Genomic DNA, 17,586 nt, shown 5'->3' with positions numbered 1-17,586 from the left:
TTATATTATGACCTAAAATAAAAATATAGATACATGTAGATATGCTTCTAACATCTCATTAAATTGATCTCACAGCCCATTAATAGATGGTGACCAGCTTTGGGGAAGTATTACATGTTTTTTCAAAGCACAATCTTGTGACAGAGGGTAGGCAGGAAGCTTTCGCCTAATAATCACCGAGCACTTAACCATGCTTCAGCACCATCCAAGTACCTTACGCCCATCATCTCATTTGATACTCACAAAGTTCCTCAGGCACGTGTTATGTTATTCATACTTCAAAAACGAGGAAACTGAAGAACAGAGTTTAAGGGACATTCTGAAGGCCACACAGCTAGTAAATGCCCTTCATCCTTTCTGATTGTCTTTTTTTGGGTCAAGTAGGTTATTTCTAGTTTTTAATAAGTCTTCACGGTCAGCATCATATCCTTGGAACCAATGTGTTTTCAGTCTCTTTCAGTTCAAATAATCTATGAATCTGGGAGATAGCAAGATGCATATTTGGGCATCCAAGAGAAAAATAGAATTCTTTTCTCTTTCCTACTTCTCTTCCTTGACTTCCTCTTGCTCCTTCTCCTTTTTTGATTGACTCATAGATGCATTGGGTATTTTTTTGTTGGCTGTTGTATTCACAGCCCAGGTTCCTTGTAGTGGCAGTGGTAAGAAGTTGGAGTTTCCAAAGAAGGAAAGGGAAGTTTGTGGACATTAGTATCTTATGTGAGACAGATGGTTAACGATATGTTATGACAAGGCATAAAGCATGGACAAGATCTGCAAGTGATGTGCAGAGAAGGAAAAGAGCTGGTGTGAGCCGGTGTGAGCTGGGAGAGGCTGGCTGGCTTTGTGGAAGGAGGGTTTTGTGTCCACTGATGGATGGGGAGGGATAGGCACCTAGATGGCAGAACTTAGGGCCCTCCTGGAAGAAAAGGTTCAGGGGCCAGAAGAAAAGTAGGGGAATGGCCTGGATCAGAGTGAAGAGTTTATGTTGGGAAGTAGTTGTCGATGTGGCTGAGTCGGTTGGGGCAACCAGGTTACAGAAGGTCTTAGAAGCCTCGTTTGGGAGGTTGGATCTTATTTTCTGGGGTTGTGGAACCAGTGAAAGCTTTCGTGAGCAGGACACAGTGATAGTATCACTATGTTATTTAAAAAAACTAATCTTGGAAACCAATTTGACAATAAACTTCATATATTGAAAAAAATACAGATTATTATATAAAGTAAAAAAAATAATAATAAATTAAAAACTGATCTGGATGGGGGGTGGGAGGGAGGGGAGGGTGGGTGATGGGTATTGAGGAGGGCACCTGTTGGGATGAGCACTGGGTGTTGTATGGAAACCAATTTGACAATAAATTTCATATATTACAAAAAAATTAAAAAAATAATAAATTGTCCCCCTTTAAAAAAAAAAAAAAACTAATCTGGTCCACACAATGGTTTGGAGGGGAGAGTGATGGGTGGGAGGGTTGGGAGCTGGATAATTCTCACCCAGTTTGGCTCCTGTAGCACCAGGAAGGAAGGCAAAAGAGATAAGAGGGACCTCTGGCTTCAGTTCACCTGCAAGAGCTGAAGTGGAGAACAGAGTCAACTATTACTCTCCCGTATTTATACAGGAAAGTAAGAGCGCTTTGGGTAGAAATAGGGATTTCAGAAGTTGCGGTTCTTTGGGGGACAGTGGAAATGAAATTTATTTCAGGCATGCTGCATTTGAAGGATGGCAAGAGGTCCAAGTGAAAATGTCCGGTTGACAGTTGGAATCTAAGTCTGACGTGGGGAGAGGGTTGGGGGCTGGGGGCCAGAGCTGAGACCATCTGGATGGCAGGATGTGCAGCGGGCCAAGCAGAAGTACGTCGTGGTGAAACCACATCTGACAAGAGTTGGGAGAAGGCAACTCTCTGCATCCCTATTCTAGGTCCACATCATTCCAAAAATTCTTTATAACAAGCTTCTTGCAAGATCGTTTATGTGAAGACTTTAAGAAGACAACAAAAGGATTAATAGAGCTACAAAGGAAGTGTTATTCCATCTAGATTTCTGCCCTTTGGAGGGAAACTTCATTATTATATTATTATTAATTGTAGTATAATATTTATTTTTATTATTATTATTAAGGCTCTGTCTAAACTTCAAGGGGAAAGGGTATGCTGAGGAGGAGCCCTGGGGCTCAACTTCCAAATTCAAGCCCCTCACCATCCACTCTCCTATCATCCCCACCCCCACTATTGCTTTCCTTGGGGCCATGTGGTAATGTGTGAGCTCACACTATTGGATGAGAACCACATGCATTTCTTACAGAGTTAATATAAGCATATTTGCAAATGACAGGCCAAACATCCTATGGAAAAAGACTGATTTAAACTTCCAACCCCTGCTCATTAAGCAATTGGCAAACAAAACAACAACAACAACAACAATAGAGCACACACACGCACACAATCAAATAGGACCTCTTCAGCCACTCACACAGAGCTACTCAGAGTTCGGGACTGCTTGTCACTGGTTCCCACAAGGTAAGCACAGAAATCGAAAGTCAGCATTTAGAAACTTTAATGGTAGTTCGACACCATCACAGTAGCTTATTGTTCGTTGTTTGTTTTTTGTTTGTTGATAAAAACATTGATCTGCGGTGAATTTTTTGAAAACTGGTCCTTCACCATAAATCACTTAAGGAACACTGTCTAGAGAATACTGTCTGTTCTAGCCCAGTCTACATTCCCTGTCTTCTTGTGTTGCCTGAGTTTGGCCGATGGACTCCTCGTGGCCACCTGGCTCTGGACTACAATGTGCTTCCTGTGTTGGGCTTGTCACGTGCCCTTCGCAGACCATTCACCGTCTCTGACTGTGTTTGTTCACTGTCAGTTCTGAGCCTGTGGCATCAGCGCTCCTGGGAGAGCCACTGCCTCCTATGTGTTCTGCTGACAATTTCTCAGTGCTGTGCTGTGGCAGCTCTTTGTCTGTTTGCTGGTAGAGCAATTTTCTCTCTGCTCTGAGTATGCCTATATTGGAAATATTAATAATATTGGAATATTACTGGCCAGACACCGTGGCAGGCACATTTCATGCATTCCCTCATTTAATTGTCAACAATGCTGTGAGGTAGGTAATTTCACCCCCATCTAAGATGAGAAGAGACCTTGGGGACATGAAAAATTCACCCAGCTGATGATTGGTGGAGCAGGATTAGCTAGACCCTTGTTTTGTTCTATTTTAATCCAAAGCCCGTGTGCAGGACTAAACTGAACGACCCCTCTGTGACTTCGTGCTTTTTCCATGGCTGTAGAGAGTGCTGCTCCTTTTCACAGAAGGAATAACATCTGGAAGGGTGGCATCATAATAAAAAACCCTGATTCCCTCCGAAGGGCAGAAACAGAGAGGCAATAACACTTTCTGTAGGCCAGTTCCTATTGGCCACAGTGTCCCTGCTGCTACACGGAATTTGCGTTTGGTGCCTTTCGTCCAACGGCATATGGACCGCAGTGAGACTGCAAGACACGCAGAACTGTCCCAGAAAATCTGAAAGAACAGTTGCCATAGCTACACAACAACATGGAGAAGCCACGGGGAGGCTGGCAGGCTCTCTGAGCTCTGAGTTTTCCTAAACCTCGCAGAGAGGCGGATATGCTGAGGTGGAGCCCCGGGGCTCACCTTCCAAGTTCGGGCCCCTCACCATTCACCCTGACCATCCCTCCTGCACCACCACTGTCTCTTCACCGGGGATGTCTCTGGACACGGCCCTGCCTCTACCAGAGACAGTCCCTCTACCGGGGACGCGGAGGGAGGAGTGCTGGATAAGGATCCACAAAGAATATAATGTACAGGCATACCCCCAAGAAAAGACTGGAGAGAAATACTCCAGACCATTAGAAAAAATAAACACACACACACACACACACACACACACACACACGTGTATATTCTTACTTAATCCTCACAAGAGTCTTACGAGGTGGGCGATATATAACTTCAGATGAGAAAACCAAGGCTTGTGGAGGTTCCGTGAAACCAGGATTCAAACCCAGCTGTGCATGACTCAAGCAATCTCTTAACGTTCCACTAGACTGTGGTTAGACCCCTGAGTGAGGTGCTGTTCAAGTTTTTTTTTTCTATATTTTCCCATTTTCTGTCATGAACCCTCTATCATCACATTCTACTGAAGGGGGGAAAAATACACATGAATGTCATTTTCAAGGCCAAAACCTGGCACTGGGACTGAGGTGGTACCTGCCTGGGCCCCAGAGTCCTGGGCTTTCTTCACATACTAAAAGGTGACAGGAGGGGGCACCTGGGTGGCTCAGTCGGTTAAGCGACTAACTCTTGGTTTCGGCTCAGGTCATGATCTTGTGGTTCGTGAGTTCTAGCCCCACGTCAGACTCTGAGCTGGCAATGCAGAGGCTGCTTGGGATCCTCTCTCTCCCTCTCTGCCCCTCCCCTGCCCGTGCTCTCTCCGTCAAAATAAATAAATTTAAAATAAACAAATAAAAGTGATGGAAGCCTTGGGCAGTGACCCCAGCCCCTTCCAAAGACTCCAAGGTTCTGCTGAGATGGCTGTTCCTGAAATGTCCATGAATTCAGTTTTTTAAGTACACCTAGTTCCTTAGCCAGGGCCAATCACTAATGGCTTGGACTAAGTTTGGGAAGGCTTGAACCAATTATAACAATTCTGAACTAGGATTTGTCCCTCAGCTTGCCACAGGGAACAGTCAATAGACAGACCATTGGTGGAATGAATTCATGAATTAATTATCCACAGCTCTAAAGGAACTGAACTCGTGTCCACCAGAGACATCCAAGAAGTGGGGTTAAAATTCAGATGCCTGGGCCTTATGAGCAGAGATTCAGATTCAGTAAATCTTACCCAGAGCCCGGGAATGTGCTCCCTTGGTAATTCTGGCCTAGTCAGCTCCGGTTAGTCATTGGTGCATAACCAACTATGCCAAAGTTTGAGGCTTTAAAAAAAAGCAACGCTTTGACTATAACTCACAATTTGGGGTCAAGGATTCAGAATTCAGGCAGCTGTTGGGTATGGTGCCGGTGGAGGCATGATGCTCCTTGTGGCTCGGTGCATCTGGCACGTTGGTGAGGATGGCAGGGAGGTGGGTTGGGCCGCATCTATCAGCCTGAGCACCCTCGCGTGGCCCCTCTCACCAGGGACTCAAACTCCTTACATGAGGTTGTTTAGCAGATCCAGGGAGCGGCAGAAGCCCCAGGGCCCTTTATGACCCAGCATCAAAAGTCACGCGGTGTCACTATGTTGAAGCAGTCACAAGCCCTCTCAGATGCAAGCAAAGGGAAAATCGTCCCTGCCTCTCCTTGGGGGCCACCACATTCTAAGACGACCTCACAGCCTGAGAACCGCATTTTGAGAGATGGTGCTGGAGAGAAAATCTCTCTTTCCCGCACACTAGACTCTGGGCTCCATGGTACCAGAGTTTCCCAGCGTGGTACTCGTTGCTCTGAAGGTACGTGAGAGAATTTTAGCGGGTACACAACTGAACACTGAAAAGGCATATGTGTTTATATCTACATGTTTAAATTTATGCATATCAGACTCATGTTTTTTATGAGTTTCATGGGTTTTATGTTATTCCTTAGGACAAGGCTAAATTATTACTATTTAAAAATTTTTTTAATGTTTATCTTTTTTTGAGAGAGGCAGAGCGTGAGTGGGGGAGGGGCAGAGAGCAAGGGAGACACAGAATTGGAAGCCGGCGCCAGGCTCTGAGCTGTCAGCATGGAGCCCGACGCGGGGCTCGAACCCACAAACCGTGAGATCATGACCCGAGCCGAAGTCGGACGCTTAACCGACTGAGCCACCCAGGCACCCCAAGGCTAAATTATTTTTAACAATTCATCTTAGGGGCAATTAGAAGAAACACGTTAAGTATATAGTAACATATGTGGTAAAACATACATGATTATAACAATCATGAATGTGACCCTCAGATGTTCAGAAAGCCCTGAGTTAGGACATTCACTCACAAATTTTGGTTCTGATTTTTTTTTTCTGGTATCTACCTCCTCACTGCTCCCATCTTTCTTTTCCTAGTTGGTCTTGCCTCTGAGTATAATTAGAAAAATGCTTCATGAAGAAAGAGGTGGCCCTCCTTCTTGGCCTGGAGACAGACTGACCCCCACTCTGACTTCCACAGTCTTCACGGATGGTCACCTGCTTTTATCTTTGTCTTTAAAATTGTTTTCTTTCCCCAGAGAGGTCATTCCCAATTCTTCCCATCTGATGTAGGACTTATCTTATACATAATGACTTTAAATAGTAATTTACAGTTAAACTGAGCTAAATACCACTTAAAAACCCTCCTGCCAATTTCCCTTAGCAACTGATCTGTTTCAGAATCCCAGAAACAGAAAAATCGAAGCAGTTTTATTTGGTTTTGTTCCACACTTATACTATCACCAGTAGATAGGTTTCTATTTCCAGCCCTGATATACTTAAGACTGAAGGGGTCTTGCCTTGTTTTGTTTTTTTGTTTTTGGGTTTTTTTTTTTTCATCCCACCTTAAATGAAATTATGAACATGAATTTAAAATCCACAGATTTTGAAACATGAGGTAATCTGGACCAGAGAAGGGCTGGAGCTTACAATGCATGTCCTTGAATTTATAAAGTTTTTATTATTTTGCTGATTACAAAAGTAATACTGGTGCATCATTGAAAAATAATTTAATTACAACAATTAATCTTGGTAATCACAAGTTCCTTTGTCTGGTTTTATACTTGTCAAATTATTCTTTGAGTAAATATTCTTTTTTAATGTTTTTGTTATTTATCTTTGAGAGAGAGAGAGGGCACGAGCAGGGGAGGGGCACAGGGAGAGGAAGACACAGAATCCGAAATGGGCTCCAGGCTCCGAGCTGTCAGCGCAGAACCTGATGCGGGGCTCGAACTCACGAGCCGTGAGATCGTGACCTGAGCCAAAGACAGATGCTTAACCCACTGAGCCACCCAGGTGCCCCTGAGCAAATATTTCTTGAAACCACTGTGTATCAGAAAACTGTCAAAGTTCTGAGAATGAGCTACAGGATAGCCCCTAAGATGCCCTTGCCCTTATGGAGCCAGGGAGGAGTAATTGGATAAGATGTAAAGCCAAGTGGCAGAGCTGGGACCAACCCTTCACCACTGATCCCACCCATGTTCTGGGGAGGAAGTTCTGTCCTCTAGGAGGGTTTCCAGGGGTCTTCGGTCTTGGATGCAGAGAGGTGTAGGGAGGAGGGATTCAAGGTTGGGGTATATCTTGCTTTCAACAGACAATACTTCCCAAAGATACCCTTGTGGACAAATTAAGATGTTTAAGCAGGACAAAAGTGCCATCCGGTGGGTTTCTACTGCTCCAACAGCAGAACTGAGCAAGTGTTAAACTACTGGGTAGTGTCATCCCGGAAAGTGACCCTCCTTAGCCACAGCCCTTTCTTCTTCAACATGAGTGATTTAGGTCAAGACATAGTAAACTTAACTAATGAGTTCATGGAGGAGGGTCGAAGACAGAGTTTTAAAACAGCTCAAAGTATTAGAACCAGGGACTGAAATAAGAACATGACAAGCACTGGATTCTCATCCTTCTCTGGCTCATCCTAAATAATGTAAGGATTATGAAGTTGCTCTAAAATTTAGGATATTGACTATGGAATAAAACTCAGTATCTTTTTCATGAATGTGCAAAATGTGTCAAATGACTTGACATCTCCCCTGATTTCTATTTTAAGATCCAGCTTCGAATGGTTGTTGAATAGCATGTTTTCTGAAATATAACATTAATATAAGATATAATATTAGTGGAACTCATTCCATATATAAGGATACAGTGCACGTATGCTCGGGAATGAAATAGCTCCAGATAGTTCAGTGGATTGAGGCACACCATTTCTAAGCTATGTGTTCAGGTCCAGGTAAAGTAGGAATCAGATGTTTCCTCGAATGTAATCCTCCTGGCAGCCAAAGAATGTGCTAGAAACTATGGAGATTGCTCCTTATATATATAATATATATAATACACACACACACACACACACACACACACACACACACACATCTTCTCTTTCTTTGAATCTTATGTACTAGAAAGAGAAAGGATAGGCTTCACTAATGAGAAGTATCCTTTCGTATAGAAACTAACTTTATTTTTAAAATATATGCTTACCATAAAAAATTTGGAAAACACAGAAAATAAAAGCAACCATAATTCCTTCCTACTATACCCTTCCTCACAAGATAATCACAACATTTTGATGGTTTTCCTTCCTGTCTTTGTTCTCTTTGTTTATATCATTTGACCTAGTTCAATTCCTCTCCTTAGGGTTTTACTGTCAATGGATCCAGCCAATTAACAAGAAAACAATCACACTTCACATCTGTATAACTGTTTTGTTTCACCAAAGCACATTGACATCCATCATCACTTTTGGTGCTTACCTCAGATAGAACAGACTATTTTTCAGGAAACCAAGGGCAGAGAGGAGAGAGGGGGTCTTGCTCCCCACCACGTGGCTGGAAAGGGTCAGAGCCAGAACTGGAGCTCTCTAGATTTCTTATCTAGAGATGTTCCCCGGCCATAATTTCTATTGTCTCTCCCAATTACAGTCTATGTATCTCTGTACAGAAATTCCGTTTGAGAGCTAGGACTTCTACTTCCTGTGGTTTATTTTTGTCCATAGAACACGTTTGCATTTAACGTGTCTTCTGGGCTGTCAGCCTGGTAGCTTCACCATCACATGCCTGGCAGCAGTTAGCTCACCCTGCACAGTTTCCTCTGTTGCCTGAGCAGCCGGGCTTGGTCCTTGGCAGCAAGCATCTGGGGGCACAGAACTGCCTCTCTGGCTCTGTTGCCAAAAGAAGAAACCTGCCTTCTGTGTCTTCCCAACTACCTGCCCGAGCCACCATGTCTGTATTCGTAGCTGTGTCCATGACTAGTTAGCCCTTGCTGGAAGTATGGCCGTTTCCACTGAGAGAGCTTTCTATGTAAGTGGTACCTTGACCATCTGGCTGTTGCCTTCCTGCCTGGCCCTTGTCAAATTTCTTTACCACAAAAAGCAGTTCCATATTTGCAAAGGCTTTTCATTTCTGCTTTCCAATTTCCTTTTTTTTTTTTTAATTTCCGGGGTTTGCCCTCTTTAACTATGTCATCTTTTCTTCCCCCAATTCCAACATTTTATGTAAGTCCGTAAGATTGGGTAGACTTAACAGTTAGATGAAATCTACAATTTCATGGAAGGAGTGTTGAGATTTGGAGCTTAACATCCCAAACGAGATAGGGGGCTAAAAAGAAAAAAAAAGAGGCAGAGGGGGGAAAGGAGTTCATGTAAAGAGAAATCAGATGGGAGAGAGACCATGGGAGACTCAGGAATTTCTGAATAGGGCATTTTAGTAAAAAATAAAATAAAATAAAATGTTTCTGTGACATTGACTCTTCATATGAATTATGAGTATTTTGGAAATTACCGTATCTTATTACTGACTTTTGTCTTGTGTTTCTCTAGCAATATGAAGCTGGCATTTCTTCAGCAGGAAATGCTTGTCAGCTTTATTTTTAAATATCAAAGTCTATTTTTAAAGTAAAACATTTCTTTTCACTTAGAATTCTTACAGTTTTTCCCAGGTAAGTTGTGGTCAATCTATTCCTTGGACAAACAAGGCCAGCCAACTGTGCTAGTCATTCTTTACCCACTGCAAGCCCCGTGGCCGTTCTGTTTGGAGCTACTCATTTCAAGGTTTTAATACCATTTGTTTCTGGATTTTGTTTTGTCTTCTCTTCCATCCAGTGGAGACCGGTTAGATGAACCACAAGGCTAATTGCTGCAATGAACGGGATTGTGAGCAAACAAGTGTAGATGACCCAGAGAGTTGCCCTTTTGTCTGAGCTCTGACCTCATCACTCGGCCCCATGTCTAGCAGCCCTGGACAGAGCTGTCCTTGAACCTTTAACCAGAACCCCTAGCTCCGTGAACCCCGCTGGGACTGCTCTTCAGAAAAGCATGATCAAGGTCACATTTGGGTGCCTATGGAGAGCCAGCTGCAGTCACTCATCCTAGCCCATCACAGACACTGGTCACCTCACCACAGCCAGATATTTAGCTTAATTGTCAAAGAACCAAACCATCCTTTCTGCCTCAGAGTAGCTAAAAAAAATTTTAAGTTTGTTTATTTTGAGAGAGAGAGAGAGAGATAGCACAAGCAGAGGAGGGGCAGAGAGAGAGAGAGGGAGAGAGAGAGAGAGAGGGAGAGAGAGAGAGAGAAGAGAATCCTAATCAGGTTCTGTACTGTCAGTGCGGAGCCCCATGTGGAGCTTGAACCCATGAACCATGAGATCACAACCTGAGCCGAAACCAAGAGTCAGATGCTCAACCTACTGAGCCACCCAGGTGCCGTGAGTAGCTGAATTTTTTGATTGAACTCAATAGCGTTTTGTTCAGTTTGGTCAGGAACAAAACTGAGTGGTTTCTGCATTAAATTTTCCAATTATATTTCTGTTATCATCCCTGGATACCTCATCTCATAATGGTGAAAGGCAAAAACAAAAGAACAGAAAAATAAGAAACCACCTTATCTTTTGGTGCCAACTAGTTTCAATATAATTGTATCAGTTATACATCTTATTTCCTTTAATTAGTTGGCTTGAATGTGTTCTTTGATTTCAAACCTACTTTCCCAGGAGAAATAGCACTTCTTCTATATGTGGAAGAAGACACAGGTTCTTTGGGTTCCAAAGAAGCTATTCACAAAAACCCTGCCTATTCACAAAATGAAATCAGTGAGGTCCTACCTGAGCTCATTTTCAACCCTGAATCCTTTCCTTCGTGCCAGCTCCATGAGGAAGGCTCTGCGGGTGGTTCCCATTTTCTTCTCCAAAATATAGAGAACCAAATCCTGAAACTTGATGTCATGCGGAGGAGAGACCATTGAGGCACCCATCTGCCTGGGCCTCTTCTTCCGAGGGCTCGAGTGGGCCATTTGCAAAGGATCCATGGGAAGAAGCTTCTGATGCTTCTGCCTGTGCCATCGATCGGTGTCTCCAGAAGTGAGGGAGAGCCCGCCCTCCTTCATGAAGAGCTCTGATGTCATCTTACTGGCAGACTCTGATGTCAGGGAAGGGTTTCCTGGGCCCTGCCCTGGTGATAGCTTCCTGCTGAAGAGCAATGGAGAATTTTTATCTCCGTTCAACTCATTTGTTCAATGTGGAGATCGTAATGGAAACAGTAAGTTAACTTTGCTTTCCTATGTATAATCTCACCAGATCCTCAGAGTAACCTTGTGAGGAAGGTAGGGAAGCATTATTATTCCCATGTTAGCATCTACCTATCTATTTATTGTTCATTTATTCATTCGGGCCCCTCTTGTCTTTGTCGTCTATTCCTTTTTAACCTTCCAACTTGCTTGGTTCTCTTCCTCTCTTGGGCAATCATTATAATACATTGGATTTCTATAGGTTGTGTGGATGTTATACAATGCACGCAGTTGTTTTGATTTTACGTGAATGGCATTGCTAAGTTTCTCATTCTGCTGATCACTTTTTTATTCAAAACTATGTTTTCAGATCCCTCCATGTTGTTCTATGTGCTAATTTGTTCATGATGGACACTTTAGCTATGTTGATGCATTTTGTAAGTGAGGAAACCAAGTCTCAGTTGACTCAACATCATAGAGTAAAGAGGCAGAACCAGGTCTTGAACTCAGGTTTTCGGACTCCAAATGTTATATATCTCAGCTTTTTCAGTGGATTAAGTTTGCCTGGAGAATAGTCTATTATGTAACTCTAAACTTGGATCTTTTGGGATGGAACGGGATGATCTTTAAATGAGATTGCTGTCATAAAACGACATTTTCATAATTTTATGTGCAAAATAAAAATTAGTGTCTCTCATCAATATACTTTATAAATCTCATTTCTTGACCATCTACCAAGTGGCCAGGGCAAGCATCTATAAGCCTTAGCTGATTGAATTTTCATAATACCACTGCCTGGTAGGTGTTGGCATCCCCAGTGAGGTAAACAACTTGCTCAAGGTCACAGAGCTAATAAATGGTTATGGGTAGGAAATTATCAAGCTAAGTTGAACTCAGATCTGTCTGCTTGGCACAGAGGAAGCACTTCAAATAAATGTCATTTGGTAGTAATTTGAGGTTTTGTTTTTAGAGAAGAACCAGTTCGATCTGAAATCAGATCTATATGTTTTATAAAACTATTAAATCAACAAAATATGATGTTAACCACTGTCTTATTTAATCTGCTTTGAATCACTGGTATTGAAAAGATCACCAGCAAAAATTTTAAATGTGATGATGGTTGTCTGGTTATCAGGCTATTGTCTATCAGCCCCAAATCCACCTTTCTCTCCTGGGCTCTATGAGGTTGGGGGTGGGACTGTGTAAATGCCATTTCTCAAGGTCAGCGGGCTCCCTGCTAGGCTCTACCAGTAGGAGGCACTAGAGGGACTAAGTCCAAGGCTGGACCCTAACTGATACACTGTCCAATTAAATGAGGCACTGGAAATGAGGACCCACCTACACTGCTGGAGGTATACTCCTTCTAAAAGGAACTCCAACAACAACAAAAATCTTTAAGACGTCCAAATCCCCTAAGCCAGCATTTCCATTTTTTTGAGAAAGAGAGACACATAAATATGAATGCACTAAGAGGTTCATCACAACATTTTACAGAGAAGACTTAAAAAAACAAACAAACCATGAATGTCCAATAACAGCAGGAGGTGATAAAGTATGACAGGACCCTACGCAGCCACTAAGACCATGTCATAAGGAAATATTGTAAAACATGGGCAAACGTTCACAATCTAATAATTGTAAAATCAGTGTATAAAATAATAGTTACTGTATGACATCAGTTTTGAAAGAGAAGACTAGAGAAGTATATGGCAAGCTTAATATAATAGTAGATATCGCTGGTTGTAGGGTTTATGCATGATTTCTATTTGTGCTTTTCTGTGTTTACCAATTCTCTATAATAAACATGAGTCACGTTTGCCACCACAAACACAGACAACTTAGAAAAATTACCTTGAGTTGATACCAGGTGGCCTTATGCAAGCTATGATTCAAAGGTAGGAGGTTGCTCAGAGTAAGCTAAATGGCAATGGATTGTGTTTTCTGCTAATTACACACAGGGCTGAGGGACAAACGCTTTTACATTTTGTGTAAAATCCTATCTCGCTACCAGGCAAGACCCCACTGAGGAATGGACGGGGCTGTGTTATCCTGCTTGGTTTAGATAACTTACTGAAGCTGAATCTGGGGAGGGGATCTGTGGCATCTGCGTCCTTTTTCCTGCCTCTGAGGGTCCCTTCCAGGGGTATCATGTAACCCGTGCTAGGATGACAGTTATGAGAGCTGAGGCCATTGTCATGGCGGGAGGAAGGGAGGCGTGAAGCCCCTTAGCCTCACCTTAAAACGGGGCTGAGCATACCAAAGTCTCATCATTTCAGGAATTAAATTAAATCATGCTCACGAAAGTGCCTGGGAAATCATGAACCACTGTACAAAGGTCAATTGCTATTGTTATTCTCACTGGCATTGCTAACGGCAAGAATTGATTAATTTCTTCTTACTGAACCATCATTTTCTGGAACTATTTGCACCAGGTGTTGAGCACACCCTTGGTCCAGTGTATGGGGTCAGTCAGCTCCAAATCTCAGTGGCTTAACACGACACAAGTTTATTTTCTCTAATGACATTTTTTGGGTAGAGGATTCTCCTTCACTCAAGACTCAGACTGATGGAAGCTTCACATTTTTGTACCTGGACTACTTGGACTATGAGGTTGTCTTGGTCACCGTGGCAGAGAAGAGGGCACTGGGGGTCTTGCATTAGCAATTAAATGCTTTGTCTCAAAAATGATATACATGACTGCTGTTTATAGCCCTGGTCAGAACTAGTCACATGGCCCCACCTAAATGCATCAGGGCTTGGAAATGCAGGGGGGCACAGGGGAATTGGGGGCAGCTTTCCTGTTCCTGCTACGCCCAGGATCAAGGTATTGATTAGTTTTGGAGACTCCCTAGCAAGGGGATGTTACTGCATCTGCACTAAAGCCACAGCAGAGTTTATGGAGGACGAGAGCCCTGCACTTGCTAGAGGAGAATCTCAAGAGAAGGACCACACTGTACAGTGGTCAGGCCATTCTAGGGCCTTCCTTGAATTCCAAGCTGTTGGTGTGGTCCTGGGGACAAGAAGATCTGATCTCTCTAAAACACCTCCATACCAACTGTTCCTCCTTTCAAGTGGCATATAGGGAGGGACGTCCTTTATAAAGTGTCCAAGCTATCCTACATTTGGATCAGGTGCCTCCCTGCCTGCCCAGTCTTCTGGGCCACTTTGCCCATAAGAGCATGTGTCACTCTGTATTGCAACACTCTAATCCCCTGTGTGTACCTGGACTTACTATAGTCCAGTGGGGCAGGAGTCATATAGGTTGTATTCACGTCTGAGTCCCCAGCATCTAACACAACACCTTGTTCAGTAGGCACCAGTTAGTGTAGAATAAGCTAGAAACCAAATGTAAGTTGATGTTATTACTACTATTAAGCTTCTATGCTGTTTGGGTAACTATGATATGAATCTTCTGCCATGACCGCCCTTCTCCACCCTAGAAGTTCCCAACTAAATGTCTCTCCAAAATGAGCAAGTATACTATAGTTGTTAGGGAGCCAGACTGCCTGAATTCAACACCCAGACATTTATGAGCTGTGTGACTTCGGGCAAGTTACCAAACCTCTCTATGCCTCAATTCCCTCATCTGTGCAATGAGGATTATAATGATTTCTATCTTAGCGGTGATTATGGGGACTGAATAAGCACTTCAAAGAGTGCTGGCATGCAACAAGTCCTCAGAAGTGTCCACTGTGAGTAGAACAGCTCAGCCCTCTTGTTCCACTTCCCTCCTCTGTCCCTCTCTGTCCTGTCTCTGCGTCCCCATACACTTGAGAGGTATCTTCTCAGAGTACTTCCCTCTGGCCTTTTGGTTTCCCTAGACTCTTTCAATAGTGGTGTCAGGCCCACTCAAGAACAGACTCAGGATCTCAGAGACCAAAGGGGTGCCCTGCTATGATGCCCAACATGGGTTCCAAGGAACACAAGTCTCATGAAGTGTTCTGGGCAAAACGAAAAGTTCTGTGGTGAATTAGGGGCACCTGGGTAGCTCAGTCAGTTGAGCATCCAACTTCGGCTCGGGTCACGATCTCGCAGTTGGTGAGTTCGAGCCCCACATCCAGCTCACTGCTGTCAGACTGTCAGCACAGAGCCCTCTTTGGATCCTCTGTTCCCCCCTCTCTGTCCCTATCCCATTTGCGCTGTCCCCAAAATAAATAAATGGTCAGAAAAAGTTCTGTAGTGAATTAAGTTTAGGAAAGCCAGACGAACTATACAATTTGTGTTAGAACATTAACGTTTTCAAGAAGACTTGCAGTAAAGAAACCTCTTAAATTGTGTTTAGCCCGATGTATTCCCAGGTTGCCTGTATTTTTGTTTGTTCGTTCTCCAGAACACCTGTGGAATCTTGTCAAACACAGCAAGTGTTGACGGCTCCATGTGTACTAAGCCTTGGGGCCTGGAGTTAGGCCTAGTAACCACCTGCCACTCACCAGGTATGTGACCTTGGACAAGTCACTTAACCCATGCGATTAATTGTGAAATGGCAATTACGGTGCCAACTTCATCACATGGTAAGTGAGGAACAAGAGAACATAAACACACCCACCTGGCCTACGGGCGTACTTGGCCCTGTTCTACGCTCACCTTCACCTTGCCACTCCCAGGTGCTGGCAGATACGCCCTGGGCTCCGGGCTTGGGTAGGTAGTGCCAGCCTACCTGAAGGAGCACCTCTTGTCATTGACTGCCACTGTCACACTTTTATGCAATGGCTGCCCTTCTAGTTTAATGTTGATTTGTTCTTCCATTTTGGGTAGTTCTTGGTATCCTTCTGATCATTCTTAGACACCTTTATGAGTGGAGGGAGAGGGAGAGGGTTGCATATTTTCCCTGGTTTGGTGGAGAAGTGAGTCTCTTCCCATCAACAACATTATTTTTGTCCCTGGGAGTCCCGTTGCTCTGTTTTCGTGCTTTAGAAGAATTCAGTTTGAGAGAGAACACTTCTGCTTCCGGTAGTTTTATTTTCTTTTATATACCAAATATCTTGTATCATGTACTCATTTCAAGCTGTAGATCTGGGAAACCTGCCATCCCCAAACGTGCGGGCAGGGTTTTGTTTTGGTTTGGTTTCTTACCGAGCACCAGCTTCCTCTGCTGCCTGAACAGCTGTGTTTGGTTTGGGGGCAGCAAATGTTTTCTGGAGCTTAGAAGTGCCTCCTTGGGAAAACCTATAGAGTTTCTCGCATGACAAAAATCTTGGAAACGTTGCTTCTTACCACTGAGAAGCAATCTGTAGCTATGGATCCTTCATGCTAATAAATACAAGGAAACTCTACATTTTAGTTATGACTTGGGGTTTCACCTTTCCCCACAAGGTGAGAAAGGATGGCAAGAACAAGGAAATTGATGGAAACCGCAGCTTATTTGTGACTCTGTGACTAGTCCTTATTCAAAACTATTTATTAAACTCCAGCTGTGCACAAAATGGTGGCTGAAAGCATTCATAGCAGGCATGGAGGGGAGAAAGCACAGGTACTTGCCTCAATGGAGAGTTTGAAAAGAGAGCTGGGATTTTATCTGCAAAGAATTGGGGCCTTAGGAAAATTAATCAGGCAGTCATGAATGGGATGAGTGGAAGGGAAGAGATTAGGAGAAAATGGTGATAATCTAGACGTGAGGTGATCGAAGACTGAACTGGGGTAGCCAAAGGAAGCCTGAGTGAAATGAGAGTGACAGGAGCTGATGACTGCGCTGGTGGCCGCTGGGTGGGGTCCCTGGGGTCATTTATGGCCCCTGGACACCTGGTGGGGAAGTCCTCCAGTACTGTCAGTGCCCGGGTGATTTCCAGATCTTTCTCTCCAGCCCATTCCTCTCTCTGGGGTGCCAGGCCCATTCAGGTTCCTCTTACGGGTCTTAATCAAAATGCCTAAAACAGAAACTACTCGCCCACCCTCCCCAAATCACTCCTTCATTTCTCTCCCCAGACCCCTTTAGTTCTCTGCTTGTCACTTGATGGGGTTTCTGAGATAACTAGTAACCTCTCCGTCCCCTCTAGATGATACACCACAAAGAAGCCCAGGGGTCAGACAGGCGGCGGGGAGCATGTGAATGTTAGACACTGGCTGGCAAAGTTCCAGAACATTTAGCCTTTGGTTTTTGTCAGCGGGCACTAGCCGGCTCCACCATGCCGTGTGATCTGAGTCACTAGATGAGCTTCATTTCTAGTAAAGGGGAAAATTTAGCTTGATTCTTTAGCTCCTACCTTCAGGACACCTAGAATTTAAAATTGAGAAGTTTATGATATGATCACAGTACACCGATGGAATAGCAGTCACGGTCATCTGTAAGGGTGTCAGGCTTTATGAAGTCCTCAACACCTCTTTTGATCTCCTGCTGGCAGAATTCCAAGGAGAGAGGGGAGGGGAGAGGCAGGAATGATGCTCACAGAGGAGGGAGCCCGCTGCTCCAGGGCCAGG

The 17,586-nt window shown here is 43.8% G+C and overlaps 1 protein-coding gene across 1 annotated transcript in view; it reads right to left on the bottom strand.

Moving 5' to 3' along the window:
- Positions 1-10,989, bottom strand: part of DNTT (DNA nucleotidylexotransferase) — a 30,348-nt gene extending 19,359 nt beyond the window's left edge. The window contains exon 1 of the mRNA XM_049646465.1: positions 10,772-10,989. Within this exon, the coding sequence (XP_049502422.1) occupies positions 10,772-10,974 (203 nt within the window). The 5' untranslated portion in view covers positions 10,975-10,989. The remainder of the gene's footprint in view (positions 1-10,771) is intronic.
- Between the last annotated feature and the right edge of the window lie 6,597 nt (positions 10,990-17,586).

This window comes from Panthera uncia, chromosome D2 (genome assembly GCF_023721935.1).
Source record: "Panthera uncia isolate 11264 chromosome D2, Puncia_PCG_1.0, whole genome shotgun sequence".
NCBI classification, from domain to species: domain Eukaryota; kingdom Metazoa; phylum Chordata; class Mammalia; order Carnivora; family Felidae; genus Panthera; species Panthera uncia.
This window is presented reverse-complemented; position numbering and strand designations above follow the sequence as displayed.